Consider the following 24467-nt stretch of genomic DNA (forward strand, 5'->3'; position numbering starts at 1 on the left):
CGGCAAATATGAAATAGGGATGACGCGCTTTCGAGGCAATCCGCCGACGCGGCTGGCGAGTGCATTGGCTGTCCACAGAGCAAAGCATTCGTGCAAGTAAGCCGTTGCAGTCAGTCAGTCAGTCAGTCAGTTAGTTTCATGCAGGTTTTTTTATAGTGTAGGGGGAGGGGTGTGGACGGACAACCACGCCGTATGGAGGGACAAGGCGAGTGAATGAGATGCAGTCGCATCTAAAACAACGATGTGTTCAGTACTTTGACCCAATTGCGGCGGCGCTGTCGTCGAAGCACCCTAGACGACGCTAATTGGTTACCAGTGTGGCGGGAAGAAGCGCGGCCGTTTCAGCCATAGAGTTTCTTACAATATAACTAGAGGGGAAACTGGCGCTGCGATCGTACGCCTCAATGGGCGTGATGGGTAGTTCTGGATTCGGATTGGCGCTCGATGGCTCGTGGAACTTGCTATGGATTGCAGGCAGTTTCGTTTTCGTTTTGGATTTACATGAACGCATTTGCCAACGCGCGGTGTTGGGAGGAGTGATCAAAAATACGTTTCTCCTTGAACTGCATGCTTCGCGTGCACTGACGCCGCCCTGAGTGGAATGTTTTATAACCAGATTTGCGAATTGGGTGGGTTATCAATACATTGCCGCACAGCGAGCATGAAAACACAAATGACGGCGCTCTGTGCGGCGAAGTTGTGTGCTAATTAGGAGTTGCGGCGCTGCTCATTCGGCAGAGCAATGTATTGTCAAAGCTGACGACAGTTGCGAATCGCTTGGAACAGCCACACCTTTCGTGCGAAGGCCGGCTCCTACGGCGTAGAACAGCAGCACCGGCGGCTGGTAGGAACGCAGCTTGATGGATGTCACCAATTCAGGCAAGAATAACTTCTCCAAAGGTAATCAGTTTCTTTTTAAATGCGGAGCATTTCTTAGGCTCGCCTGGTCCTGTGTCGTTGATGGCGGCGCCGTGCACACGCTCACTGCGCATGCGCAACTCTCCTCCTTACACCCACAGCTCCGCGATACTACACTATAAAAAAAAAGAAATAGCGGCGCCCGGTTTCGATCCCACGACTCTCTGGCCGCAACGGGAGGTACGCGGTGCTCTTCCCACTACGCTACAAATCCGGGACAGGAGCATGCGGTACGATCGCGCCTTATGTCCTTGACTCATTCTAACTACGTCAAGAAGCTACTGATACAACGAAGGCACGCGAAGCTGAACGTCAACGGAAACGACGAACTGAAAACTTTAGAGGGGGATGCTGAATTTCCCGTGGGAAAGCTGTGGCGGGAAGCGCCACGCGCCTTGCAGCTCAACCAGCCCCGTCCGCAGCGGCTCTGAGGCTGATTGTGGCAGGATGCCCCGAGGGATGCCCCACAAACCTCCTCGACTCCGCGTCTGCTTTTTATTTAAACGCGCCGTTTTGTTTCGTACAAAACCGGTTTTTCGTTACTAACTTTCTTGTTCACCATGTAATTTGTAAACGAAGAACCTGGCCATAAGAGCTTTTTTGTCAAAAAACACAATTTTCGCAGCCGTAAGCCCGTTTCAATCCTACGCAATCCGGTTCCAGAACTACCCATGATTCCCATTGAAGCGTAAGCGCCGCTGCCATGTTCGCGTTGACACTAGCGCCAGTTTCCCCTCTAGTTATTTGTATGAAACTCTAGGGTTCCAGCTGCGAGTGGGGAGAAAGATCTGCGCCACGGAGAGGGGATCCGCCGTTTTTTTTTTAATTTATAAAATACAATGTGTAAGCTACGACAAGGGAACAGCCAACACTATCCTTGGCCAATCTTCGCGAGTGGGTACGTGCCAAACACATTAAAAGCATCATCGTTATCATAATCATTAGAGCACGTGGATGAAGTTGGCTTCGGTACAAGTAGTTTCGGTGTACGCAACCATCCACGCCGCAAGGGAGCCAATACAAGGTTCGCTTGAAAAGACGCTGCTTTTTTTAGGGAGCCACCAGCTTGTCCTGATGAAAGGAAACGCTCAACGGACCCTAAAGAGAATCGGGATGCTCCAGCAGAACACTGCGAGGGTGCACCGGGCAACACTGGCGACGTATTTGACCACCAGAAAGAACCGGCGATGGAAAAAAAATTCCGGGGAGCGTCCACGTCGGGTCAAATCAACACTGCCTGCGCGGAAGAAAACGCCGAACTCGGGTAAATTTTGCCTCCTTTACGGAAGCGTCCCTCAGGTAGAAGAGTGAAAAAGATGCCATAGTGCCCAACAGTACCGTAATATAAAACCGAAGTATACTTTTGGCCATCAGAAAGAAACAGATTTATTTATTTATTTATTTATTTATTTATTTATTTATTTGTTTGTTTGTTTGTTTAAAAATATACGGCCAGTATTTTGTCGGAATTCTCGCAGGAAGAGCATAGGAAAAACACATGTACACCATGAAAAATGACATCCTATGACACAAGGGATGTTAGTACATTTTTATTTTCAAGGCAGTAATTGAGGTATACTATTTCATACGGCTCCAACTACGTGATGCGGGAAATGTTTGACCCTTAGGTAGATAAAATTTCCTCTAAATCATCAAAATGTTCTTGAAACTTTTGCTTTTTCTACTATAAAAAAGTACTGCGGATCCGATTCCACGGTAACAATAAACGTTGCTCAAAATCGGGGCGGCTCATGCTACACCTGGGAGAGGTTGGGTTATGCCGATAGTTTTGGTGAAGTGCGCTTACTTAAGTTGTTTAAAACCATGACGAGGAGTTTAAATGTAAAAGGAAGAGACACGAACTGTGGCTATCGGTATCTCGGTCAAGTGTCTTGTGATGGGCTGTGTGTCGGTCTACGGGGCAGGGAGCTATAGATGGTTTTGTTGAGTACGACCGTTATGCTCAGTTCAGATTTTAATGCACGCGCTGTCTGCTGAAGTCGCGCATGTTGTAAAAAATTTAATCTAAATTATTCAAATTGTAAAAAGGACCGCGCCGAAATAATCGTAGATAACATAAACGTAAAATTGGAAGTTTAAGCAAAAGTCCGGCTTGACAATGTAATAGACGAGGCACTTGTTGTTACTAATTTTAAGAATTGTCACCACATCAACCCGGTCTGCTCCCAAAATATCTATTCTCCGGAATTCCCGTGTCGTACTTACTCTCAGCAGTACCTAGTTTATTTATTTATTATTTATTTGTTTATTTATTTATTTATTTATTTATTTATTTATTTATTTATTTATTTATTTCAATATACTGCAGACCTTGGCGGTCCATGCAGGAGTGGTACGAGAAATACACTCAAATAGTACAGACAGTACAGTCCAAAAAAAAATAACCACGACAGTATTAGGTGGAAAGGAAAATTAAATATATGCAAGACAGTCCACAACCTAACAGCTGGATGTCTTCTCTCTATGAGTAAAAAACACATACCTGAGTAAATACCCCTAGTAAATAACCCAAGTCAATACCAAAGTAAATATCCCATTCATACAAAATTCAAACTTTGAATCCGATCGGCAAATAATTGCACAGTTTAGAAGTTGACTGCGCTTTCGGGTAATTGGTTAAAGTAAAAAATGGAGGAGGGAAATACAGAAAGTCTGTGGGTATTTTTTGTTGGTCATGGGTTGTCGAATCACTTTGTTGCGGTTTGCATCGCGAAGAGTGCTTAAAGGGTTCAAGGAGATAATATTCTCGCGACATTTTATAGTGGCCGGAGTACAAAAGATATATAAATTTTTGTTTAAATGTTATTCTTCCGGTGCCGATGAGGGAAGTCCGGTTTTGTTTATTAAATTTGTGATGCTAGTGTGTCTAGAATATTCTGAGAAAACAAACCGTACTGCCAGACTTTGAATTCGTTCGATTTTCTTTATTAGATATTGTTGATGTGGGTCCCAAATGATATCTGCATATGCTAGGGCTGGTCCTATAAATGCTTTAAAGGCAGTTAGCTTCACTTCAGGGGGACTTTACATAATTTCTTCCTTAAAAATTCTGTTTCATTGCGCTTTAGTGCATGTGACATTAATATGCGGCTCTTGGACTTAAGCGTTACGCCCAAGTAGTTTAAATGATTACTTTTATCAATTTTATTATTATCCCGAGTGTAAGCAAAGTTTAGGGGATTTTTCTGAATAGTAAAAGTTAGGCTCACAGTTTTTTTTGGCATTGAGTGTCATCCCGACTTTTTACACGATGCGTGAATCAACTGCAATGAATGATTAAGCTTAATTTGGCCTTCCGTTGAATTTACTCTTGAATACATGACGCAGTCATTTGCGAACAACCATAATTGAATGGGTGAGTTAATGCACAAATGAATGTAATTAATGTAAATAAAGAATAAGACTGGACCCCCGAGAAAACATTCAAACTATCTGATGTGTGATTGATTGTCCACGGCAACGAATTGCTTGCGGTTGCGGAGATAGAATTGTACCCATGAAATTACATTACTTTCAATTCCAATCGCATGCATTTTTGTGATTAGATCAAGGTGGGGAACGACATCAAACGCTTTTGAAAAGTCAATGAAGATCGCATTTATTTGCCCTCTATTATTAATCACGTTAGCAATATCACCAGTTATCTCTGCAAGATGGGCTATGGTTGATCGATCCGATATGAAACCATGTGGATAACTGCACAGTAAGTCAGTTATTCTAAATCTGTAATAACGGCTTTAAAAATTACGTGCTCCAATATCTTACAGCCTGCGCTGGTTAGTGAAACCGGACAGTAATTGCTAGCCTCGAGACTCGAGCAGGATTTATGGTTTGGAATAACTTTTGCCTATCGCCAGTCGTCAGGGATTGTCAATGTTTTTTAAAGATACCGTGTACAATTTAACGAGTATTTACTAACCCAAGCGACATATCTGTTAAGAAAAAAATTAGCAGTGGCTTAGATTGGCAGGGATTGTCAATGTTTTTTAAAGATACCGTGTACAATTTAACGAGTATTTACTAACCCAAGCGACATATCTGTTAAGAAAAAAATTAGCAGTGGCTTAGATTGGCTATGCTAGGATATACGTAGCGTGAGCTAAGGTTCAGCTGGTTATTGTTAGGTTTCCTGGTTGTCTAGGATTAGCAGATCATCATGCTTACTGCCGCTAAAACGATTTTCAATCCAATCCAATCCAATCGCGGCGGCGGCGGCTCCGGCGCGTCACTGCTCCTCCCGCATGCGCAGCACGGCTCTCCAGGAGCCACGCGTAACTGCTCAACCTCGGCCAGTGTAGCTCACGCTACAAAATGTTTGTTATGTTATCGTGACCCGGTGACTTCTTTAAGTCAAGCTTAGTTGAAAGTGGCGTGAGGAGTGTGACAGGAGAGGTTAAAATGCTTATATTCTCCGCTACAGACAATTTGATCATTTTCAAACGCGTTAGAGCAATGGAAAGTGCATTCGTAGGGAATTCAAACACAATGGTTAGAAGTGTTCTGTACACTCAATAAATTCATACGCAAAAACAAACAAATGAAGAACAAAGAATGTTTGTTACAGAAGAAGAAACCATGAAGCAATTTGGCTCAGTACAGTACGACAATCATAGTCAAAGTCAAAGTGCAAGCCATGTTTATTCCAACATCATAGTTATGCTGAGGAAACAGGCAAAAAGCCATTTTGGGCTTGACGAAGCCTGTGCCGCTTATACAGTTCAACCAGCAGGCGCAACGCACATTCATATACATGTAGGAAAAAAATTGGCAGAGTAAGTGAAAGAAGACCAAAAGTAACGTTTTCATACAAGAGCAAATTTATGCGGGTTGTTTACGGCTGCAAAGCTGTAAGCAGCCCTCTAAGGGCATCTCCAAGTGCAAGGCGTAGTCTCCTACCGAGCTGGGCGGTGCAAGGCAACCGAGATGGGCTGTGCATATAGGCTCGCGGCCATACTTTCCCGTTCTCCCTGGCTAAGGTGTTTGTTGGAGTTCTTGATCGCAGTGTTTGAGGGAGGCAGAATGACTACGCCTAGCAAACAAAAATGTTCTTTATCCCTCTTTCACAGGAATCGGTAAAACACGAAAGTGAGATGTTCCTTCACAGGATGAGTTGATTGTTTATTCTGCATCGATATGAACTTGCACATCGCTATTTATATTTCGTCGGTATGGCACCGTCAGACTTGTAAACATTAGACACTGGATTGCACGCGCCGAAGCACTGCGTAAAACCGAATGAAACCACCCGCGCTCGCAAACCATGCCAGCGAAACCGAACGGGTTGCCAGTGAATCGTTTGTCGAACTCACGGTCCGCTGCAGCAAAAGAGCATGATTTGCGGGGCTGTATTGTGGATGTGCATGGTGAGCGACAATCTGCTGGCGCGTCGCTTTCGCACATGAGCGACCACTGCGTCCCGCTTCCGTGGAGTGTACGGCAGACGGTTGCGTTGCGACGACCTCAGCTGGCGCCAACTGTCGGCGCTCATTAGCATCGTGATGCACTACTTCGCTTCACCTCTCTTAGACGGCAGCACCATCGAAATAGAGGAGGTTATAGGAAAGATATATGGCCCGTTCATACAGCTGTCTGCGCTTTAGCTCGTAGTGGAAACGGTAAAGCGCCTGGCACCTCCCGTTGCCGCGACGGAGCACCTGGCTCGAATCCTAGCCCAGCCGCGTTTTTCTGGCGATGTGATTTCCATGACGGATATGCCGTCAGTCAGATCTTTGTTTATTCCGGAATAAAACACTTCTGTGTTAAAATATTTGTTTGGCGTAACAGCAACTAAAGAGGGCAGTATGGCATTTGTCCACAGTCCTCCTGTATGGGTAACATGATCGGAATAGAGTAAAAAATACCAAAGAAATCTAACTGCGTTATTCCTTACTGCGTTTATTGAGTTCGAGCTTGACGCATCAGTGTGCTACGCGTTATCAGTCGCAGTGTGTCGCTGTCCTTCAACCGATGGTCACGGCCGTCTTTTTCTGTGATCCCGCCACGAAATTGTAATATAGCAGCAGACGATAGCGGGGCGGTGGTGAGGGCCAAGAAGGTGAACAAAGCTGACATTGAAGCAAAGAGCTCAACCATGTTACTAAAACCGATAGAAAAAATAGGGACTAAAAAAACGATTGTGCGATGTTCTTTAGATGCTTCTCTGATGTTCTTTGTGTGATGCTGCGATCACGGCCGCTCGATGGAAACTGGGTCCGGCCTGCCGAACGCGCCTCCCCGCCAGTGACGATGATAGTTTCCCTTTCCGCTGCAGCGCCAGTCGCGGCGCTAATCATCGGTGAAAGAAGAGCGGCGGCTGCCTCCAGCGGTCAGGGTGCCAATTCGGTGTAAGTTGTTCATGACTGCACCGACGGCCGAAGTCAGCATCTTCATAATTTATAATAATATGCGGTGATGCGTGAGGCGGAAAGTCACAATATAGGCGTTACGGACTAACTAGTATTCCCGAAGTAGGCACAGCGCTGCATTTGTTTTCCTTATAGCGCGCCGTATATGCGACGTTAGCAGGTGACGCTTTGCTAACGTCGAGCGCAATAGGCGGATTTCTTTCTAAAGACTTTCCCAAGGCTTTCAGGAATAATATTTGGCGTGGCAAGCTAGTCTGAGCAACCCCAGTTCTGCTTATTACGCAACATTTTATAACTTGCGGGTACGTAAAAATCGCATAAACGTTTCATGCTAAGTCGTACACGCCCATTTCTCAATGGGCGTTTGACAAATGTGACTGGATATTTTCACACCTTGCTTTAACTGCGTTTTCAAAGAAAACTGGAATAATCTTAATACCTTTTAGGGTCCATTGGTTCATTTGCTTCGTAAATATTGTTACACTGCGCGTTAGGTTACAAGGTACACAAAATTATGGAGGACACACGAATGAAGTGGACAGGGCGAACGCAACTATGAGCTGATTTATTGCAACAAGAGCGCTATTTACATGGGAACCAAAACACGGAAATGAGTACAGGATGCAGTTGGTATGCTATAAAATTGCGGCAGCCGTTCTTTGATTTACACTAGTTGCACAACGTAATATACTGTTGGAAGGTAAATTAAACTGTATTAAATCGCCTGGACATAAAAAGGTAAACTTGATACAACATTTCAAGGAGGATTTATTGGGTTTTTCAAAAAATATATAAGTTCTCTTCGCCTATGGTTCACCGGCAATCAGCTTTACAAGCGGAAAACCTTTGGCGAGAAATGTTTTCGCGCAAGCTTCAGTAGATTCTCCAAAGAGCTATTAACGTCGCCATACCAGCTGGCAAGAAGTGGCCTCAATAACTTTTTCAAAAATTTCCCCGCATTTCCCCGAGGGGAAGAATGTGAAAGTGCGAATGCACGAGTTGAATTTGCGCGGTTCGGTAATGTTCGCGAAAGAGAGATCACACACACACACAACTACAAAGAAAGAAAGACGCATTTATTCACAGACACCTATTTGTGTTGTCGTTGTACTTGATTGCTAGAGCGGATCTCAGCTTTGAAATTTCGTGTCAGTACTCCTTTAAGCGGGTGCATTAGCCCTTCTCACGCCCGATTCCTGGCCAATCCCCCACGTGGGTATGTGCCATGTCAGCGGCCAGGCAGCGCGCGCCCATCTTTGAAATTTCGTGTCAGTACTCCTTTAAGCGGGTGCATTAGCCCTTCTCACGCCCAATTCCTGGCCAATGCCCCACGTGGGTATGTACCATGTCAACGGCCAGGCAGCGCGCGCCCATCTCCCCCCGTTGCTAAGGAAGACGAGGAGCGCGCGCACCCGCAGCTGTTGCTATGCGGACTACGGCGGCGGACGATTCGCACTTAAAAATTTCGCACAGCTCATGACAGTGGTACGGGTCCCTGTTGCTGGCGCACCACATCAGCGGGCAGTCTGCGAGGTCTGGAAATACGGTGTTTGAAAGGAGCTTACAAATTTATTCGTTGTGTCGAAATGCCTGTACAGCGCGATCCTCCTCGAACTTCTTCGCTTGTTCGCGAAATTCGTCGCAGCGTTCTTGCAGTTTTTGTAGTTTTTCGTTTAGTCTGTTTTCTTTCATTTTAAGGCGGCGGGCATTTATCTTGGTGTTATCGAAACAGCCTGTCAGATCGAACGAAGTCTGGCATTCTCGAGTCTCGAAATTACGTTGGCCGCATGATTGCAAGTCCGTGAGAGCGTACAGGATTGGGTCTGCCTCTGTCGGTGTGTGGGGTTGATTTCTTTCTTCATTACCAGTTAGGCCCAAAATTGAAAGTTCAATCGTTTTATTTTTTGTTACCATTGGGCTCACTTGCCCTTGATAGCGTACTTGAGATGCCGACGCACATGCCTCGAGCAGCGGCCGAACAAGCGCCCTCCTCCTTTTTGGGCTTCCCGGCTGCATGTACGTTGAGTACGACGGAAATCTTGTCGAGACAGCTGTTGGTAGTAACAACATGCGCTTAAATCCCACCGTGTAGTCATTCTCTTTGAAGTGCAGCGAGCAAACGACCGATCTGGAGCTGGGCTCCTATTGGCTGCCCTTTTTGATCCCTTGACGGGAGATGTTATGCAGCCAGTCGTCTCGGAGTCGCTCTTTGGCAGGGAACTCGTGGTAACAGACGTCCGGGGTTTTCGAGGAATTCGACTTGCAGCGCGGCACGCAGCAGTTTTGGGCATTTCGTTACCTGGAGCACACTAGCACGCTATATTACACGCGCAGTGCGCGGAATTCTGCGAAACGAAAAGCTCAAAGCGCTCACGCAAGCTTCAACATTCCCGCCCCTGCTGCTTTTAGCGCCACCGGAGTCTGCGCCGATACCGTGGCACCCCACCGAGAGTACAAGCGGTAACCGTAAACTTCGCTTCCATGCCCTCGCCCGTCGCCGACGCGCGATGCTGCAAGCCGCATTAATCCTTCCAACCGTGTTGCTTGCCCGCGTTAATTCCTATTTCACCCTCGTGAAGTTAACAAGTACAGATTATTAGAACTTGAAGTTGAGCTAATTCGGTGCTGTTCATAATGAAAAACGACAAGCAACGTAAATGCTATACAACATAGAATCACGCAAAAATACACAAGTTCTCACTGTCAAGCAGTTTTTAATAAATCCATGAATATCCACCCAAGCGGCCTATCAGACTTCACACATCAGATTTCACACATACGGTAAACTCGACCGCACATGCGAAATCACACCACGATTCAAACGAACTACGGAAAGAAGAAAGAAATCACAAACCCTTTACCGATAGTACACAGGTGTTTCTCTCACGCAAAGCAATCAGGTACGCAGCGCATTTAAGCATTTTACGTCCCTGTTTAACGAGTAAATATCCGGTTTACTAATACATGTGACCTTCTACAATTTCTCGGCATTTGGGGACATTTGGTTCGGAGTAAAATTACCGTGCCTGAATTCAAACATGAGACAGCCCTGGGGCTGCTGAGCCTGTGTTTGGAAAGGTTAAAACACGGCCGTTTTAAAACTGTCCGTCAATTAGCATGGTGAATGGCAGCACTATTGGAGTTTTATTAGATGCGACGCTGAGAGCATCTCTTGTCGGCGGCCCTGTCTTTCCTGCGTGCGTCCGTCGTCGTCGGCGGCGGCGGCGTCCGCACTCTCCTCCGCTCACCCCTCTCCTCTCTGATAGCGAACACCCTCTCGCGAGGGGTATTGGCTTGGCTTGGCTTGGATTGGATTTGGATTGGATTGGATTAAAGTGGATTGTGTTGGATTGTGTTGCGTCATAGCCGCGGCAGACGCACTGGCGCCGGCGCGTGCCCAGGTGAGAGCGAACACTCTCCCTCCCTCAACATCTGCGGGTGTGCGGCCCAGCGCGCTCTCACTCCGCCGGTGGGCGGCGCTGCGCGCGGTGCTGCGCATGGGCAGTACTCTCTCTCTCCGCGGTCTCCTCTTCTTCGGGCGCGCTGCGCATATAACCGGTGTGCCGCTCTCCGGCGGCCTTTCAGTCGACGGTTGCTCTCAATTTGCGCTTGAACCCCTCCAGCGTCGCATCACACCAGGATTCTCGCGAGGGGAGGTGGACGTAGTTTTTTTTCAGCACAAATGGGCTGCAGTTTTTAAACCGAATTAGCATTGTAACATGTTGTACAGTCATATTCCCCAACATCGCAAGAACTGGGTTGCAGGAGCGGCTGCATCGCACTTGTCTTTTTAAACCGCCAACAAGAATTACCGCCACCAAATAGATGAAATTCTTAGACTTTGAAGACATATCTTCGCGGTAAATTGTGGTGTTATTATTTTCCAGACACGAGTGTTATAACGCGAGTGAACGGCGTTTAAAGGAACGATGATCGTCGATATTCCGTAGGCGCCCCGAAGCGGGGGCCGCGGGAGCCGTCACCGATGTGTGGCGCCCCCGCCGAATGTAGAGGCGGCAACTGACAAGTCCGCTGTCACGCGCCTGCCCATTGGCGGCGCGTGAATGGGCAGGCCGGACCTAGTTTCCATCGAGCGGCCGTGCTCCGATTCGCACGGTGGACGAAATCACTGATTCGGGCCCCGGAATAGGTGCCATGTGAGTTCGACGTCAGCGATTCGTGAGCGTCGCAAACGGACCGCGGACGACGCGGCCTGACAATTGGAGGCTTCATTTCCGTTCGCGATTCCAGCGGTGAAATACTGGCAAAGTACTGTGCTTTGGCGCGCACAAGGCTGGATAGTCTAGCGACCATGCCTCTCTGCTCGGAGCAGCGGGCGTTTCGAGATCACCACTACGTCTCCGTTTGTGTATATTTGTATGCTTTTGAGCAGTTTTCCCGCAGTAAGCGTGCCTGTTTCAGTGCGTTAGAACGGCGGGCAGGGCTTTCGCGCAATGGATATTCAGGCTAACATGAGTGGGAGAAACACTAATCGCAACGCTAGTCTACTGCCTGCCCAGCGGCGATACAAAAAAGGGCCCATCTCCCCGCGAGGGGGACTCGAGTAAATGCGTCGCATAGGGGGTGGGTGTATTGCGTTAACGTTTAGTGTTTGGGGAGTTGGTGGTAGTGAATGCGTTGTATCAGCAGCTTCTTGACGTAGTTTGAATGAGTCAAGGATATAAGACGCGTTCGTAGCCTTTCATTCCCATACAAAAATATTGTATGGTCGGCTATAGAAAATCCTTTTTATGGTCGTCTTTAGCTATTTGGCCCAATAATCTTTAGACTTTTCTATGGCGGTCTTTAGCGATTCGTATCGCCATTCCTATGGGTGTCTTTAGCTTCTTATATAACCGGTTCTACGGCTGTCTTTAGCTATTCTTATCGACATTCCTATGGGTGTCTTTAGGTTCTTCTATAGCCGGTTATATGGTTGTCTTTAGCTATTCCTATCGACATTCCTATGGGTGTCTTTAGCGTCTTCTATAGCCAGTTCTGTGGTTGTCTTTAGATATTCGTATCGACATTCCTATGGGTGTCTTTAGCTTCTTCAATAGCCGGTTCTATGGTTGTCTTTAGCTATTCGTATTGAAATCCCTATGGGTGTCTTTAGCTTCTTCTATAGCCGGTTCTATGGCTGTCTTTAACTCTTCTTTCGATATCGCTATGGCTATAGAAGAATCTAAAGACACCCATAGGAATGTCGATAGGAATGGCTAAAGACAGCCATAGAAATGTCTAAAGATGATTGGGCCAAATAGCTAAAGACAACCATAAGAAGGTTTTTCAATAGCCGACCATACAATATTTTTGCATGAGCTGCAGCCAGAAGAGAATCGCCACTATTTGAAACACAGCGACAGCAGCAGCCGCTGAGAAATTATTAGCATGCTGCCATGTCGGCATAGAGCCTTGCAGATCTCTAGAACTTGTCATGTGGCACTTAGGTGCATTATGTTATATATGCTACGTGAACACTTCAGAGATATAGGGGGAGTGCGAGGTTGCGATTGCAAACACTTCGCCAGTTTTCATTCACAAAAGGCTTAAACACAGGCATTCAAGGAAAGCAAAATCAAGGGGTTTATTCATTCCATTCATCACATAAATGGCTACTATCTACGCTACTTCACCACCAGTAAACAGTTGTTCACATACGCCGATCGAAAAACACAGCACACGCATTCTAACACTCTGGCTCACGCTTAAGTGACTCGCTCGACAGCCATACGACGCGGCACATTCCCCGCGAACGTCGGCCGAGACACAAATACCTACAGGTGCTGGGTAGTCCACAGAAAAGAAAGCACTCAGAAGTCGTTCATTACACTCAGTACTCAACGCACACAGCTGCAAGTTCGGTGGCTAAAATGGAAATGCACTCTCAATAAAACAATGAAGATGGTCGCACACAATGCAATGATAAAAAAAAACGTTTTTCCAAGTTCACTCAATTAGTTCCTTGTAAGTTTTCTCAGCGCGCAAAAAAATTATTTTTGTCACATCACCGCGGCCAAATCTTCACTTCTGTCTACGTTGCAGTGCCCATGTGGTGCAGAATAGTTTCGAAAAGTATTCGTGACACCAAAAAAAGTCCTGCATTTCTCGCACTATAGAGTCTCTTCAGTTCGTAAGATCACTCACCCTAGAGTTTTGCGTACGATGAAATTCCTGCCACAGTATCGCAGGTATCCATTTTCGCAAGACTTGAAGTTGATGTTGAATTAGTCGTAACACTGTCACCGTAAACACCGAAATTCACGACACCAAAAAGTTGGCGTCACACCATCTGCACGAGCACATTGCCGTCGAGTCGAAATTCCCAGCACCAGGCAACACGTGCCATGCCCGCGGCCCGCGCACATGAGCAAGGAGACGAAATGTGGCTGACTGAGTACATCCAGGTATAAGCAGGTCCATCGCGATAGCAAATAGTGCGGAGATACATGCCCATCTTTCGATATTTTTCTAACTTGTTCGGTGTGAATTTTTTTTTGGTAAGTACAAGATCGCTTAACGTTTTGTTTTCTTCATCCGAAAAAAGTTGTATCTGTTCTCAGTACTCAGGGAACATTGTCTGTCACTAGCATTGCTGCGCGCAGGAATACTAACACAGCGCGGGCCGCCCGGCCGTGTCCTTCGGTACCCATCGCCAAAACCAGTATGCCAAACAAACAACAGAAAATAAAACAGGAAGCAGGTGTGTCCCCCCTACCCTTTCATCGCTTCCCAGAATTTCTTCACCGCGCCTCCTTCGGTCCGGCGTGGGTCCCTCTCCCCCTTTCTCAATGACTAATCTGAAAGTGGGGTCCGCGGGAGAAGGAATGTGGTTGTTCGCAGCTTCCAGCATATTTCTGAGAGAGCGTACCGTGGGCCGCGAAAGTTATTTCCAATCTGCTTCGACGCTGTGAGGGCCATTTTCAGAGAAGCCGGCTTTTTCACTTGACCGAGGCAGCGAAGGGCCACAGAGGAATAATTCTACGAAATTATACGTCTTTCGGTCAACATTCATTTGCAAGCTTTGCGGACGCGCAGTATCCAAAGTTGCAACCTGAATTTGAGCTTTAATCAGTAGCTTCTTTTAATTGTACTTTTCCAGTATTGTTGGTATAATAAGTACCTAACCTTATTGAACAAATACGTTCATATAACCGGCCGATCAACCTCGTCATCGTTATCCAATCTGTGTTGTAGATGTAGCTAGGTAAATCATGAGTATATGAATTTCGCGTCATAAGTCAGATTGAAACCAGCAGAATAGGATTTAATGGTGGCTCGAATTATACCTTTATAGGCTAACACTTTTCGATTAGCGGCTGGAAACTTGGAGCCTTATGTTACTATGTAGTTAGCTAAAGAAGCCTTTATGGATGCAGGCTTGTAAGTTCTGCGCCAAACGCTTTCTCAATGCCGGCAAAATGTTGCTTAATTATCACACATCTAAAGGTCTACAGTTATATATTGTACTGTACCCAGCCGCAGAAGTTTTTATGGCTGCCTCACTTTAGCTTTAAAGCAAATTCTCTCCAATAGCTGGCAGAAGACATCCGTATGGTTCCAAGTTTGTACACTTAGAGCTAAACAACGGCCCATAGCCAGCCAAATGAGCTTTTATGGCTTTCTCTCTATAGCTTTAGGACGAACTCTTTTCAATAGCTGGCAAAAGACAGCTGAATGGTTTGAAGTCTGTAGACTTAGAGCGAAACAACGGCCTATAGCCAGCCGAATGATACTTTTATGGCTTTCTCTCTATAGCTTTAGGACGAACTCTTTTCAATAGCTGGCAAAAGACAGCTGAATGGTTTTGAGTCTGTAGACTTCAAGCTAAAAAAATGGTTTACAGCCAGCCAAAAGAGCTTTGCCGCGGCTGGTCTATAGAACTAAAGCCATACATATTTCTTTAGCTGGCTACAGTTGCCTGAATAGTTGTGACTCTATAGACTAAATACACTAGGATGTTCTATAATCGTCTAAAGAGAATTGTATGGTTTACAGTCTTTAGTGCAGGATCTATAAAAACTTCAATAGCTGGCTATAGCCTAATTTATGCCTTTTTATGGGTGACCATAGAGACCCATAGGCGGCCATAGCTCACCATACATTTTTCAATAGACGCCCATAAGGCATTTTTGTATGGGTTCTGTGTCGGTTTTGTGGCGCAGTGGGAAGAGCACCATGTACCTCGCGTTCCGCGCACAGGTAGTGAATGCGTTGTATCAGCAGCTTCTTGACGTAGTTTGAATGAGTCAAGGATATAAGGCGCGTTCGTAGCCTTCCATTCTGTGTCGGCTTTGTGGCGCAGTGGGAAGAGCACCATGTACCTTGCGTTCCGCCCGCAGGGTCGTGGGATCGAAACCAGGCGCCGGTAAGTATTTTTTTATATAGGGTAGGGGAGGGGTGCGGACCTGTTGTTGAGAGCGAGGAGGGTAGCGTGATGCGGGAGAGGAGGAGTGGGGGAGAGGGCGCGCCTGCGCGCTGAGCTGTTGCGGACGCACGGCGGACGCTACATGTGAGTTAAAGAAATGCTCTGCATTTAAAATAAGAAGTGACGCAAGCCTGCAACAGCATCAGGAGTTACGTGAAGCTACGTGCACCCGCAGTGCGGCGCCGCGACGCCGCCGGCGCCCGTCGGCAGGGCTGCACGACAAGTTCGACGCTGGTGTGCATGTAGCTTCAGAAAGCCGATAAAGGTGGAGCGCGTGAAGCGATAACAAAAATTGGCCGCGTATCTGCTCCTTTCGTTGCAAATGCCGTCAAAAGACGATAGTCTTTATCGCCTTTTGCGAAGTAAATGCCTCCCTTCGCTTTACCGCTCACCTCTCATGTTGTTCCTGTTGCCTCGCGCTCCTCCCAAGGTAAAGACGCCAAATGTTTTCTTAAATCATTTTATATTTCCCCCATTCCACTGCTCCAAACCGGGTGTCTCGATGCGAACGCTGCTGTTACGCATTCTTACGCGGCTCATTCTTGTGGCCAACGCTACCTCTACCGCCACCGCCACGCTACGACCATGGCTACGACGCTTTCCGTCGGCGTCCATCTCTGCGACTACCCTCAACCATTCGAACCTCTTGCGCTTTTCGCCGCGCGCGGACGGTCCACGCGTCGAGAGTATGTCCTGCTCGTCCGCGCTGTCATCTGCTCGCTTCATCCTTCCTGCGAATGCTACCTTCCGCCGGACCGTCTGCTGACATCACGCGACGTCATAAGTCCGGCTGTGGATATGTCCGTCGTGTGAACGCCGCTTTGGCATTTTCTCGCTTTTGGATCAATAATGCAGCTGGCCTTGTGGGGTTGACGCTAATTCAAATCAGAAGAAAGGTATTTTTTGTTTCAGTCTCAGCTGCCGTTCTAATTTTTATAATACATGCCAAGTGTTTTTATATCTTTTATGCTCAATACTTGATAGCGTGGCTACGATCGTTATACGCTAAGCCTGAAATTACACTACATGTCGTCATAGCTATACGTGTATCACGTCACTGATTGCTTGCGTTTGGCTTATGCAAAAAAGCAGCGAATCCACCGTAAATTTATGAAGTCGAGAATAGGGACCGGGGAAAAATAACACCTGCATGTGTCGAGGTTTCGGGGCACGTTAAATATCACTTGGTTGTTTGAATTCAACACTGATCCCTCCACTACGCCCCGCCTGATAGCCAAGGTGTAGCTTCGGCGCGGAAATTACCTGAAATATAAATTTTTAAAACTTTCGGTGGAGCAATGCTGTGGTGTGATGGCGCCAGTTGCGATTGCGGCTGTCGACGCCGACAGGGCGGAGAACGAACTTAATTGCGCTGGCGCTGCACCTGCTGAAAATGCGTATCTAAGCTTTCATTACTCTCCGCCGCAGTATCATTGTCCACACTTCAGTTGCCGCTGCGCCATCATCCAGATCAGGGCGAGCCCTCGCATCTTTCCGCTGACCCTCTGAACAGTATTGGGACACTAAATATTCTCTCTCTCTCTCGCTGCATCGGTCGTGGCTTCCGTATAGTAGCGATGACGTATTTCCGCGGACGCTTGATGAGCACGGCTGATAGCGTACTGCTAGCAGCCACAGGAAAATCGAAAAATGAGCATATAGTAAGGCTCCCGCGTTAAAAACTGCGCGTGCAAGACAGGGCCATGACAAGATGACAGGAGAGGCGGGATCATCCTGTCTTGTCGTAGTCCTGTCTTTTACGGGCAGTTTTTCTACTTATAAGATGCAGCCCCAACTAGCGCAACAAGGTGCTGTACTCAGCAGGACGGTTTGTAGCTCGCTCGATGTTCCGGTAAAACGGCGAATTTCGACGCCGGCTTCCAAGGAGCATCTAGTCGATCCCCTAAGACACTGGAACCAGCAGGCCCCGGCTTTACACTGGGCTCAAAGCACCGTCTACGAACACCGCTGCCTTTGGGTTTCCACATCAGAGGGCGCGCCAAGAGGCGCCGCAACCACCATCTCGCGGGCCAAGTACCTTTCAAGCCAGTTTGTAAGCCAGTACTAAGGGATTGTTTTCTTGTCAATTCGCGTGACTAGGACTTACTCTTCTCGCTGCTGCAGGCGACATCTCCCATTAATGGCCTCAGTCACGGGTTGTCTGCAGGAGATTCGTTCTCCTACCACGGATACAATGCGAAAAGGTGACACCAGCATGACACAAAGCTCGACTAATGGTAAAAGTGGGAACCATGAACTCCAAATACGTCGATAAGCCAACCACAAGATATACGGACGCGTCTACAGACAGAGGCCCGCCAGCCCATGCAGGATGCATTAACAAAGCAGCACTACAAGAAACTACGGCTATCAACATCTGTATCGAACAGAAGCCGCCATTTTCCTAGCCAACAGAACCAAAAATGTGCCATCACAATGCTTACGAGTTCCAAGTTCGCGTGCCGCAATTAACAACGGGGTCGCATCACATCCTTAAGAATATCACCAGATACCTGAGTCATTCCGTCGTAAGGACCTTGATTAGCATGGATAGGTTACGCCAGTGCTATTTGCATACACGGTCACGTGGTACTTGATTAGTATGGATCATTAAAGGGTTCCTTCAATCAAATCTGGAACACTTTGTCATAACCCATTAGTATATTTCTCTGTGGTGAACGATGATGCCCCCTTTATATCACAATACTGTGAGGAAGGCTAGGCGCATTTTTGCGCTGTTTATGCGGATGAAGTAGTACATGCCCCAAAACGTTCGCTCATTCCTTCAGAAATGTGTTAATCAATGAAGAGAGTCGATTGTTTCTCATGTGATAGCGTGTAAACCGGTCCGCTCAAAAGCTTACATTAAAGTATGCATGGCTGCGGAGATATCACGTACTTCCCCGAAATGAGCCTGCCAGCCTCTGGGATACGAGGGCTTGCTCAAAAATCAATACTTTTTTCCCCACATACAGAAAGACACACTTCACTGGCAAAGCCGTACACAAATCAGGAAGAATTAATATTTTCTGTCTGCTTCCCTCACTCTGCACAAGCAGTAAATATTCCGAACACGTGGTGTGGCGTCGTATTTGTGGATTACGCGGCAGAGGAACAAACTTGACCTGATCTTTTTTGCTGTTGACGTTGCACGGGGAAGGAGCCAGGCACTGCTATTATCTGGACAGCAGTTTCAAAGACGATAGTCTTTCTTCGGCTAATTACACCCGAACATTTTGGTCCATCCACTCTTCTGCGTTTCCGTCCATCCTTCTTTCCGTCCATCCTTCCCTCCATCCGTCCATCCTTCGGTCAGTCCGCCTCTCTGTCCGTCAGTCCGTCTCTCTGTCTATCTGTCAGTCCGTCAGTCCGTCTGTCTGTCTGTCTGTCTGTCCGTCCCCCGAGTGAGCCACTCGGCCAACAGTGAAAAAAATTCCCCGCATTTCCCCGAGGGGAAGAATGTGAAAGTGCGAATGCACGAGTTGAATTTGCGCGGTTCGGTAATGTTCGCGAAAGAGAGATCACACACACGCACACAACTACAAAGAAAGAAAGATGCATTTATTCACAGACACCTATTTGTGTTGTCGTTGTACTTGATTGCTAGAGCGGATCTCAGCTTTGAAATTTCGTGTCAGTACTCCTTTAAGCGGGTGCATTAGCCCTTCTCACGCCCGATCCCTGGCCAATCCCCCACGTGGGTATGTGCCATGTCAGCGGCCAGGCAGCGCGCGCCCATCTCCCCCCGTTGCCAAGGAAGACGAGGAGATTCCTGGCCAATCCCCCACGTGGGTATGTGCCATGTCAGCGGCCAGGCAGCGCGCGCCCATCTCCCCCGTTGCCAAGGAAGACGAGGAGCGCGCGCACCCGCAGCTGTTGCTTTGCGGACGGCGGCGGACGCTTCAGGCTCGCTTAAGAAGTGCATTCGCACTTAAAATGATGCTTGAACACGACGTTTATATTACAAGAACGCTGCAAATGCCACCCCTTTAGTATTTATGCCTTGCCTCAAATATGCCTAATGTTTTCCTTACAATGATATTGACAAGTACGAAGTCTGTTTACGGATTTGATGGTTTGGAAACGTGAGCGCCCTTCTCTCCCCCGCCCACCTGTCTCGCTTTTCCCCTCCCGACTCGCTTCTCGAATGGTAGACACGGTGATATGCTCCAGTCAATTCAATTTTAGTGTTCCACTTCTCGCGTGACACTTCACTTGCCCTGAAACTTAGGCATGGCAAGGAATACTGGAGATTTGCCAATGTTTTTGTAACATGCGTATAAAAAGGCGGCGGCCGCTTTTATGACGCGCACATCGCACTGGCGATGTGCGCGTCATAAAATAGTGACGGGGAAGTTCCCAGAGAGTACTGTAGCAGCGCCTTCTCTGGGTACTCTTCTGAGTCTGCAGGGTCGATCATTGCACGTGCCGCCATCACGCTGCACATGGTTTGCAAGCAAGGCAGACTAAAACCACCCATTGACTTGGGCAGCCTCGGCAGCGCTCGTGACACTGTTTCTGTCTTGCCCGCCCAGAAGATCGATCCAAACTTCGTGGCGAACTGTCGGGTGAAATGGCGCGGCGGTTTTTGTACGCGTGCTACATGAAAAGCGCCGCCGAGACTGACGACTTAATTGTGTAGCTTCGCTCTGCAAGCAAAAGCCTGAACTTTCCTGCAACTGCAAGACGCTGCTCCGAAGTCTCAAGGAGGCGAAGCTTCCACGTACTACGCGCCGCTTCACCCGAGGAATGGGAAACCTCACCAAGTACTCGAACACCCGTCGCCCATTCTACGTCGGCCGACAAACCAGACGCAAATGTGCCAAAACGCACCGCCATACTTTTTGCCCTCTTTAGTCGAGCTCCAGACAGCTCACCGTACTCCTGAAACAGCCGCATAAACGCTTGGTAGCTGTCCTCGTCCCGAATAAACAAAGACACGTCGTCCGCACACGCCGACACTTTAACTTGGCCTTTGCCTGGCAACGGACAGCCGCGAACGGCAGTGCTTGCATCAACACAGCGGAGCAGCGGGTCAAGGCAAATGACAAAAGGCAAAGGTAACAAGGGGCAGCCCTGCCTCATCCCACGGGTGACAGAGAACAGACTACTTAATAGTCCGTTGACAAGGATGCGAACGCTCACGTCCGAGTACTACAGCTCGAGCATAGCTACAATGTCTGACCGAAAGCCGTATTGGCGCAAAACGCCGAGCAAGTATCGGTGTTCCGCTCTGTCGAAAGCTTTCTTTTGATCGAGAGAAATGAAGCACCCACAATCGCTCATCTTTGTCGGGTAACTGAAGAAATCGTGCGTCAATGCCAGGGACGAGAAAAATGTGCGACCTGGCACGCTGCACGTACGCGCTTGGCGTATAATATCGGGTAAGACGGTACTGTTGCGTCTGGCCAAAATGGATGCGACAATCTTGTAGTCAGTGTTCAGTAGTGTAATCGGTCGATACCCCTGGGACTGCGTAGGATCTTCGCCTGGTTTCGCGATCAAGATGACGCGGCCTTCCCGGAAAGAGTCAGGTCGTACTCTGCGCTGAAAAAGCCGTTCACCATGTCGAGGAGCGCAGCCCGAATGGCAGGAAAAAACTTCTTGTAAAATCCAGCAGGGATACCGTCAGGCCCAGGCGCCGACGCACCGTTCAATTTTTTAACACACTCACTCAACTCGTCGGTATCTACAGGATCACACAGCAACTCAAACAGATGATGTGGCACGCATGGCAGCACCCCACAAAATGCGCTAAGCTTGTCCTTAAATTCCTCTGCATCCCAAGACACGCTTTCGGTCGATGAAAGGGTGGCGAAATGTCCCACGATAACCTCGGCTATATCTTCAGCCCTCGTGCTGACCGACCCATCGGCGAGTGTAACTTGTGGAACAGTGGCTAACCCAACCTCGTCAAGTGAGCCAGCTCTAATATGCCGGAGTACGGAGGGGTCCGAGACAAGCCTGCCCAAAGTCTGCGCATGGCTCGCCCTCCGCGCCGGCGCAGTTATAAAAGAGCATCCGCGCCGAAACAAATCAGCTGCGTTTGGACGTCGTGATGTGACAACGGCACCTGCCAGTTTGTGCACCACAACATCGGCGACTTGCGCCCTGGAGGACTCCAACGTACTCCCGGGCCTCGAATCACCGTGATCGTCTCGGACGGCCTGGCCTACAACGAAGCCACGCTTCACAGGTAGCTGTATCGCCTCCGACAGCGGTGCATCGTTCGGCACGGTCGGTGAATATTGTGGGCCTCTGTCTCTCATATGCATCGAACTGTTCGTTTTCTTTTTAGTCACCTGCTCTATTTCGTAATATCTATTTCTCAACGCTCCTGATTTTATAATTTTGCCTAATTTTGAACTGTTTCTCGCATTTGTATTCCTTCTAAGTTACCTCTCGGTTACGTTATATGTCCTCGTGCTTGTATAGTGTTTTGCCTGTCCAAATATGAGTCTTTCTTTTGTTGTTCGCTCAAGGCTCTCACTCATGTTTACTGCTCTGGTCGGCGAAAGCCGCACATCAGACGGCCACCCCCTTCGTCACCTGTGTCCTGTAGATTCGGTAGGGTTGTTTGCTCGCTCGAGTCGACTCCCCACATCTTCTATCAGCGCACCCAATTAAAGAAACGGTGACAATCCGCAAAGTTTCACTTTTGTAACCCCCTTACTAAATTCCCTGCAAAGGGACCTGTAAGGTATTTTAAATAAACTGAAATAATAAATCAGCATTCATAAGGGCTTATGTATTGTTCCTTTCGACGCGGTTTCTAACGCAAGGCATTTAATTGCGTTCCTGCATGTGAGTGTCTTTCTAATTGCCCATCTGAAGCATAACCTTACTGCGCATTTGTAAGATCGAAGTGGGAAGGGTCATATGTGTTGTACCTATAATAACCGAGCAAAAAACTTCCAGTTAGACACGTTTTGAGCTTGTCCGGTGCTCCCTGAAAAAAAATGTCTAAGAGCGTTTCTTTGGGTTCCTTTTATCTCTAGATAAACTCCTGCCGGTGGTGTTCATATTCCTATAATATACGTAGTTCGATGTGAGTTTTAACTTTCTCCCTTTATTTCGCTTTAAATATCCGACACCATATTTTAATTTAAAAAATGAAATGTAATGTAAATGTAACGACACGCTGCAATTCTCGCAATGGAAGTGGAAAGCGTTCCTTTCGCAATAAAGGAACTTGTAACGGTAACTCGTTTCAAAATTGGGAAGGAACGAGGAATGGGCTTTTGTTCCTGTTTTAGAGGAACGTGTACAACACTGCAATGTAGACGGGGTCCAGAAGGCGGAAAGGGGGGGTGGAGGCTACCCCAACGTAAAACGCAGGGCCTCCCCGCTGTAGTCACGGCGAAACCAAGAGGGCGCTGACGGATGACGTGTCCTTCCTTGGCTGCAGTCACGGCGAAGTGGGCCCCATGTCGTCCTTAGTAAGAGATGGTGATCTTTAATTAAGCACGGACTAACCGGTCACGTTACTGAAGCACTGAGAAGGCTAGCCATTGGGGAAGAGTAGCCTGGGTAGAAAGAAAGGGCTTGGTTGGCCGCTCCAGGCTGATGCGTTGGTCACTGAAAAAATACAGGAGGCGTCGGCCAAGTGCACAACCGCGTTTTGTGATTTAGGTCCAAACATTTCCTTCAACGCATACATTTTTTTTTCTATAGCACTAATCACGCACCTCTTCATGTTTAAATAAAAGAACAATGCAAATACCACTTATGTGTTGATGTTTTGGCTCAAATACATTAATTTTTTGACGAAAGAAACAATTTAAATAGAAAGATTAGTTTGTTTTTGCTGTTTGTATGAAAACTTGACATTTTCATTACAGAGCTACAGAGCCTAATCGCAATGACGGGTCCCGCTGCCTCTGCCAAGACTCAAGTCAAAAACAGCCCACCACTTCATGTTCCAGTGTATCTTACGAGGTAAGCTTCCGAATGTACAGTATTGTTGACATCTTCGACTCTACCTTTTTTTATATGCGACGCGTATCCCGGCATGCAGCACGCGTAACGTCATTTTTTTGCAGTCGCTTTTCTGAAATCATCTTTTGCTCGAAGAGGAAAGCGTACGGTTGGAAAAATGTTCTCGGCGTGACGAAGAGCATAAATACGAAGAATATAACGGCAATTGAAACTTAACGGCTACTAAAACTAGTGGCTGACATTCTACGTGTAATACTGTTTAGCCCAAAGGAAATCTCAGGGGTATTTCAAGCAAAGCGTAACTACACATACTATAACAGCAGCATTTTCTTAATTAGATGCACACGTTGGATGGGTATTTATGAAAACCAGTAGAAGGCTGGTTATATAGCAGCATCGAAATAACAGCAATAACAATGTATAAAGAAAAGGTCGCCTTCTTATTCTGACGGCTGTAGTCGTAACACGCACAAGAACGGAATATAAAGGCAAAAGTAATAGTATCCTGGTGGCAGCTCCATCGGCGCCAAAAACTATTTTCGAGTACTTTAAAACGCAAAGGTCCACTTAAGTCTGCCCCTCTAACTTAAAATGAACAAGACCGCAAAAGGAAAGTTTGTTTGCCGCAAAGGATACCTTACTAGTAGTTGAATCGAAGTATGGACTAATAAGCGCGCAAACAAGCGTTCTTTTAGTGCAAATAGGATTGGGAGGCGTTTTTAAAAGAACAAATTAAACATACAAAGTAAAAAACGTCATCGGATCGGTTCCAGATAAAACGCAACAAAAATGTTGAT

General features: G+C 47.3%; 1 protein-coding gene across 6 annotated transcripts in view; it reads left to right on the forward strand.

Moving 5' to 3' along the window:
* The window catches only part of LOC144148723 (uncharacterized), a 204859-nt gene that overhangs the window by 33496 nt on the left and 146896 nt on the right, over nt 1-24467 (forward strand). For 4 of the 6 annotated variants that reach the window (XM_077680246.1, XM_077680247.1, XM_077680243.1 and 1 more), the window contains 2 exons: nt 1973-2182; nt 23574-23670. In XM_077680246.1, the coding sequence (XP_077536372.1) occupies nt 1973-2182; nt 23574-23670 (307 nt within the window). The remainder of the gene's footprint in view (nt 1-1972; nt 2183-23573; nt 23671-24467) is intronic. The other 2 variants (XM_077680245.1, XM_077680244.1) reach the window with 1 other exon arrangement.

Source organism: Haemaphysalis longicornis, unplaced genomic scaffold (genome assembly GCF_048455015.1).
Source record: "Haemaphysalis longicornis isolate Haplotype H1 unplaced genomic scaffold, Haemaphysalis longicornis Haplotype H1 scaffold_8, whole genome shotgun sequence".
In the NCBI taxonomy this organism is placed as follows: domain Eukaryota; kingdom Metazoa; phylum Arthropoda; class Arachnida; order Ixodida; family Ixodidae; genus Haemaphysalis; species Haemaphysalis longicornis.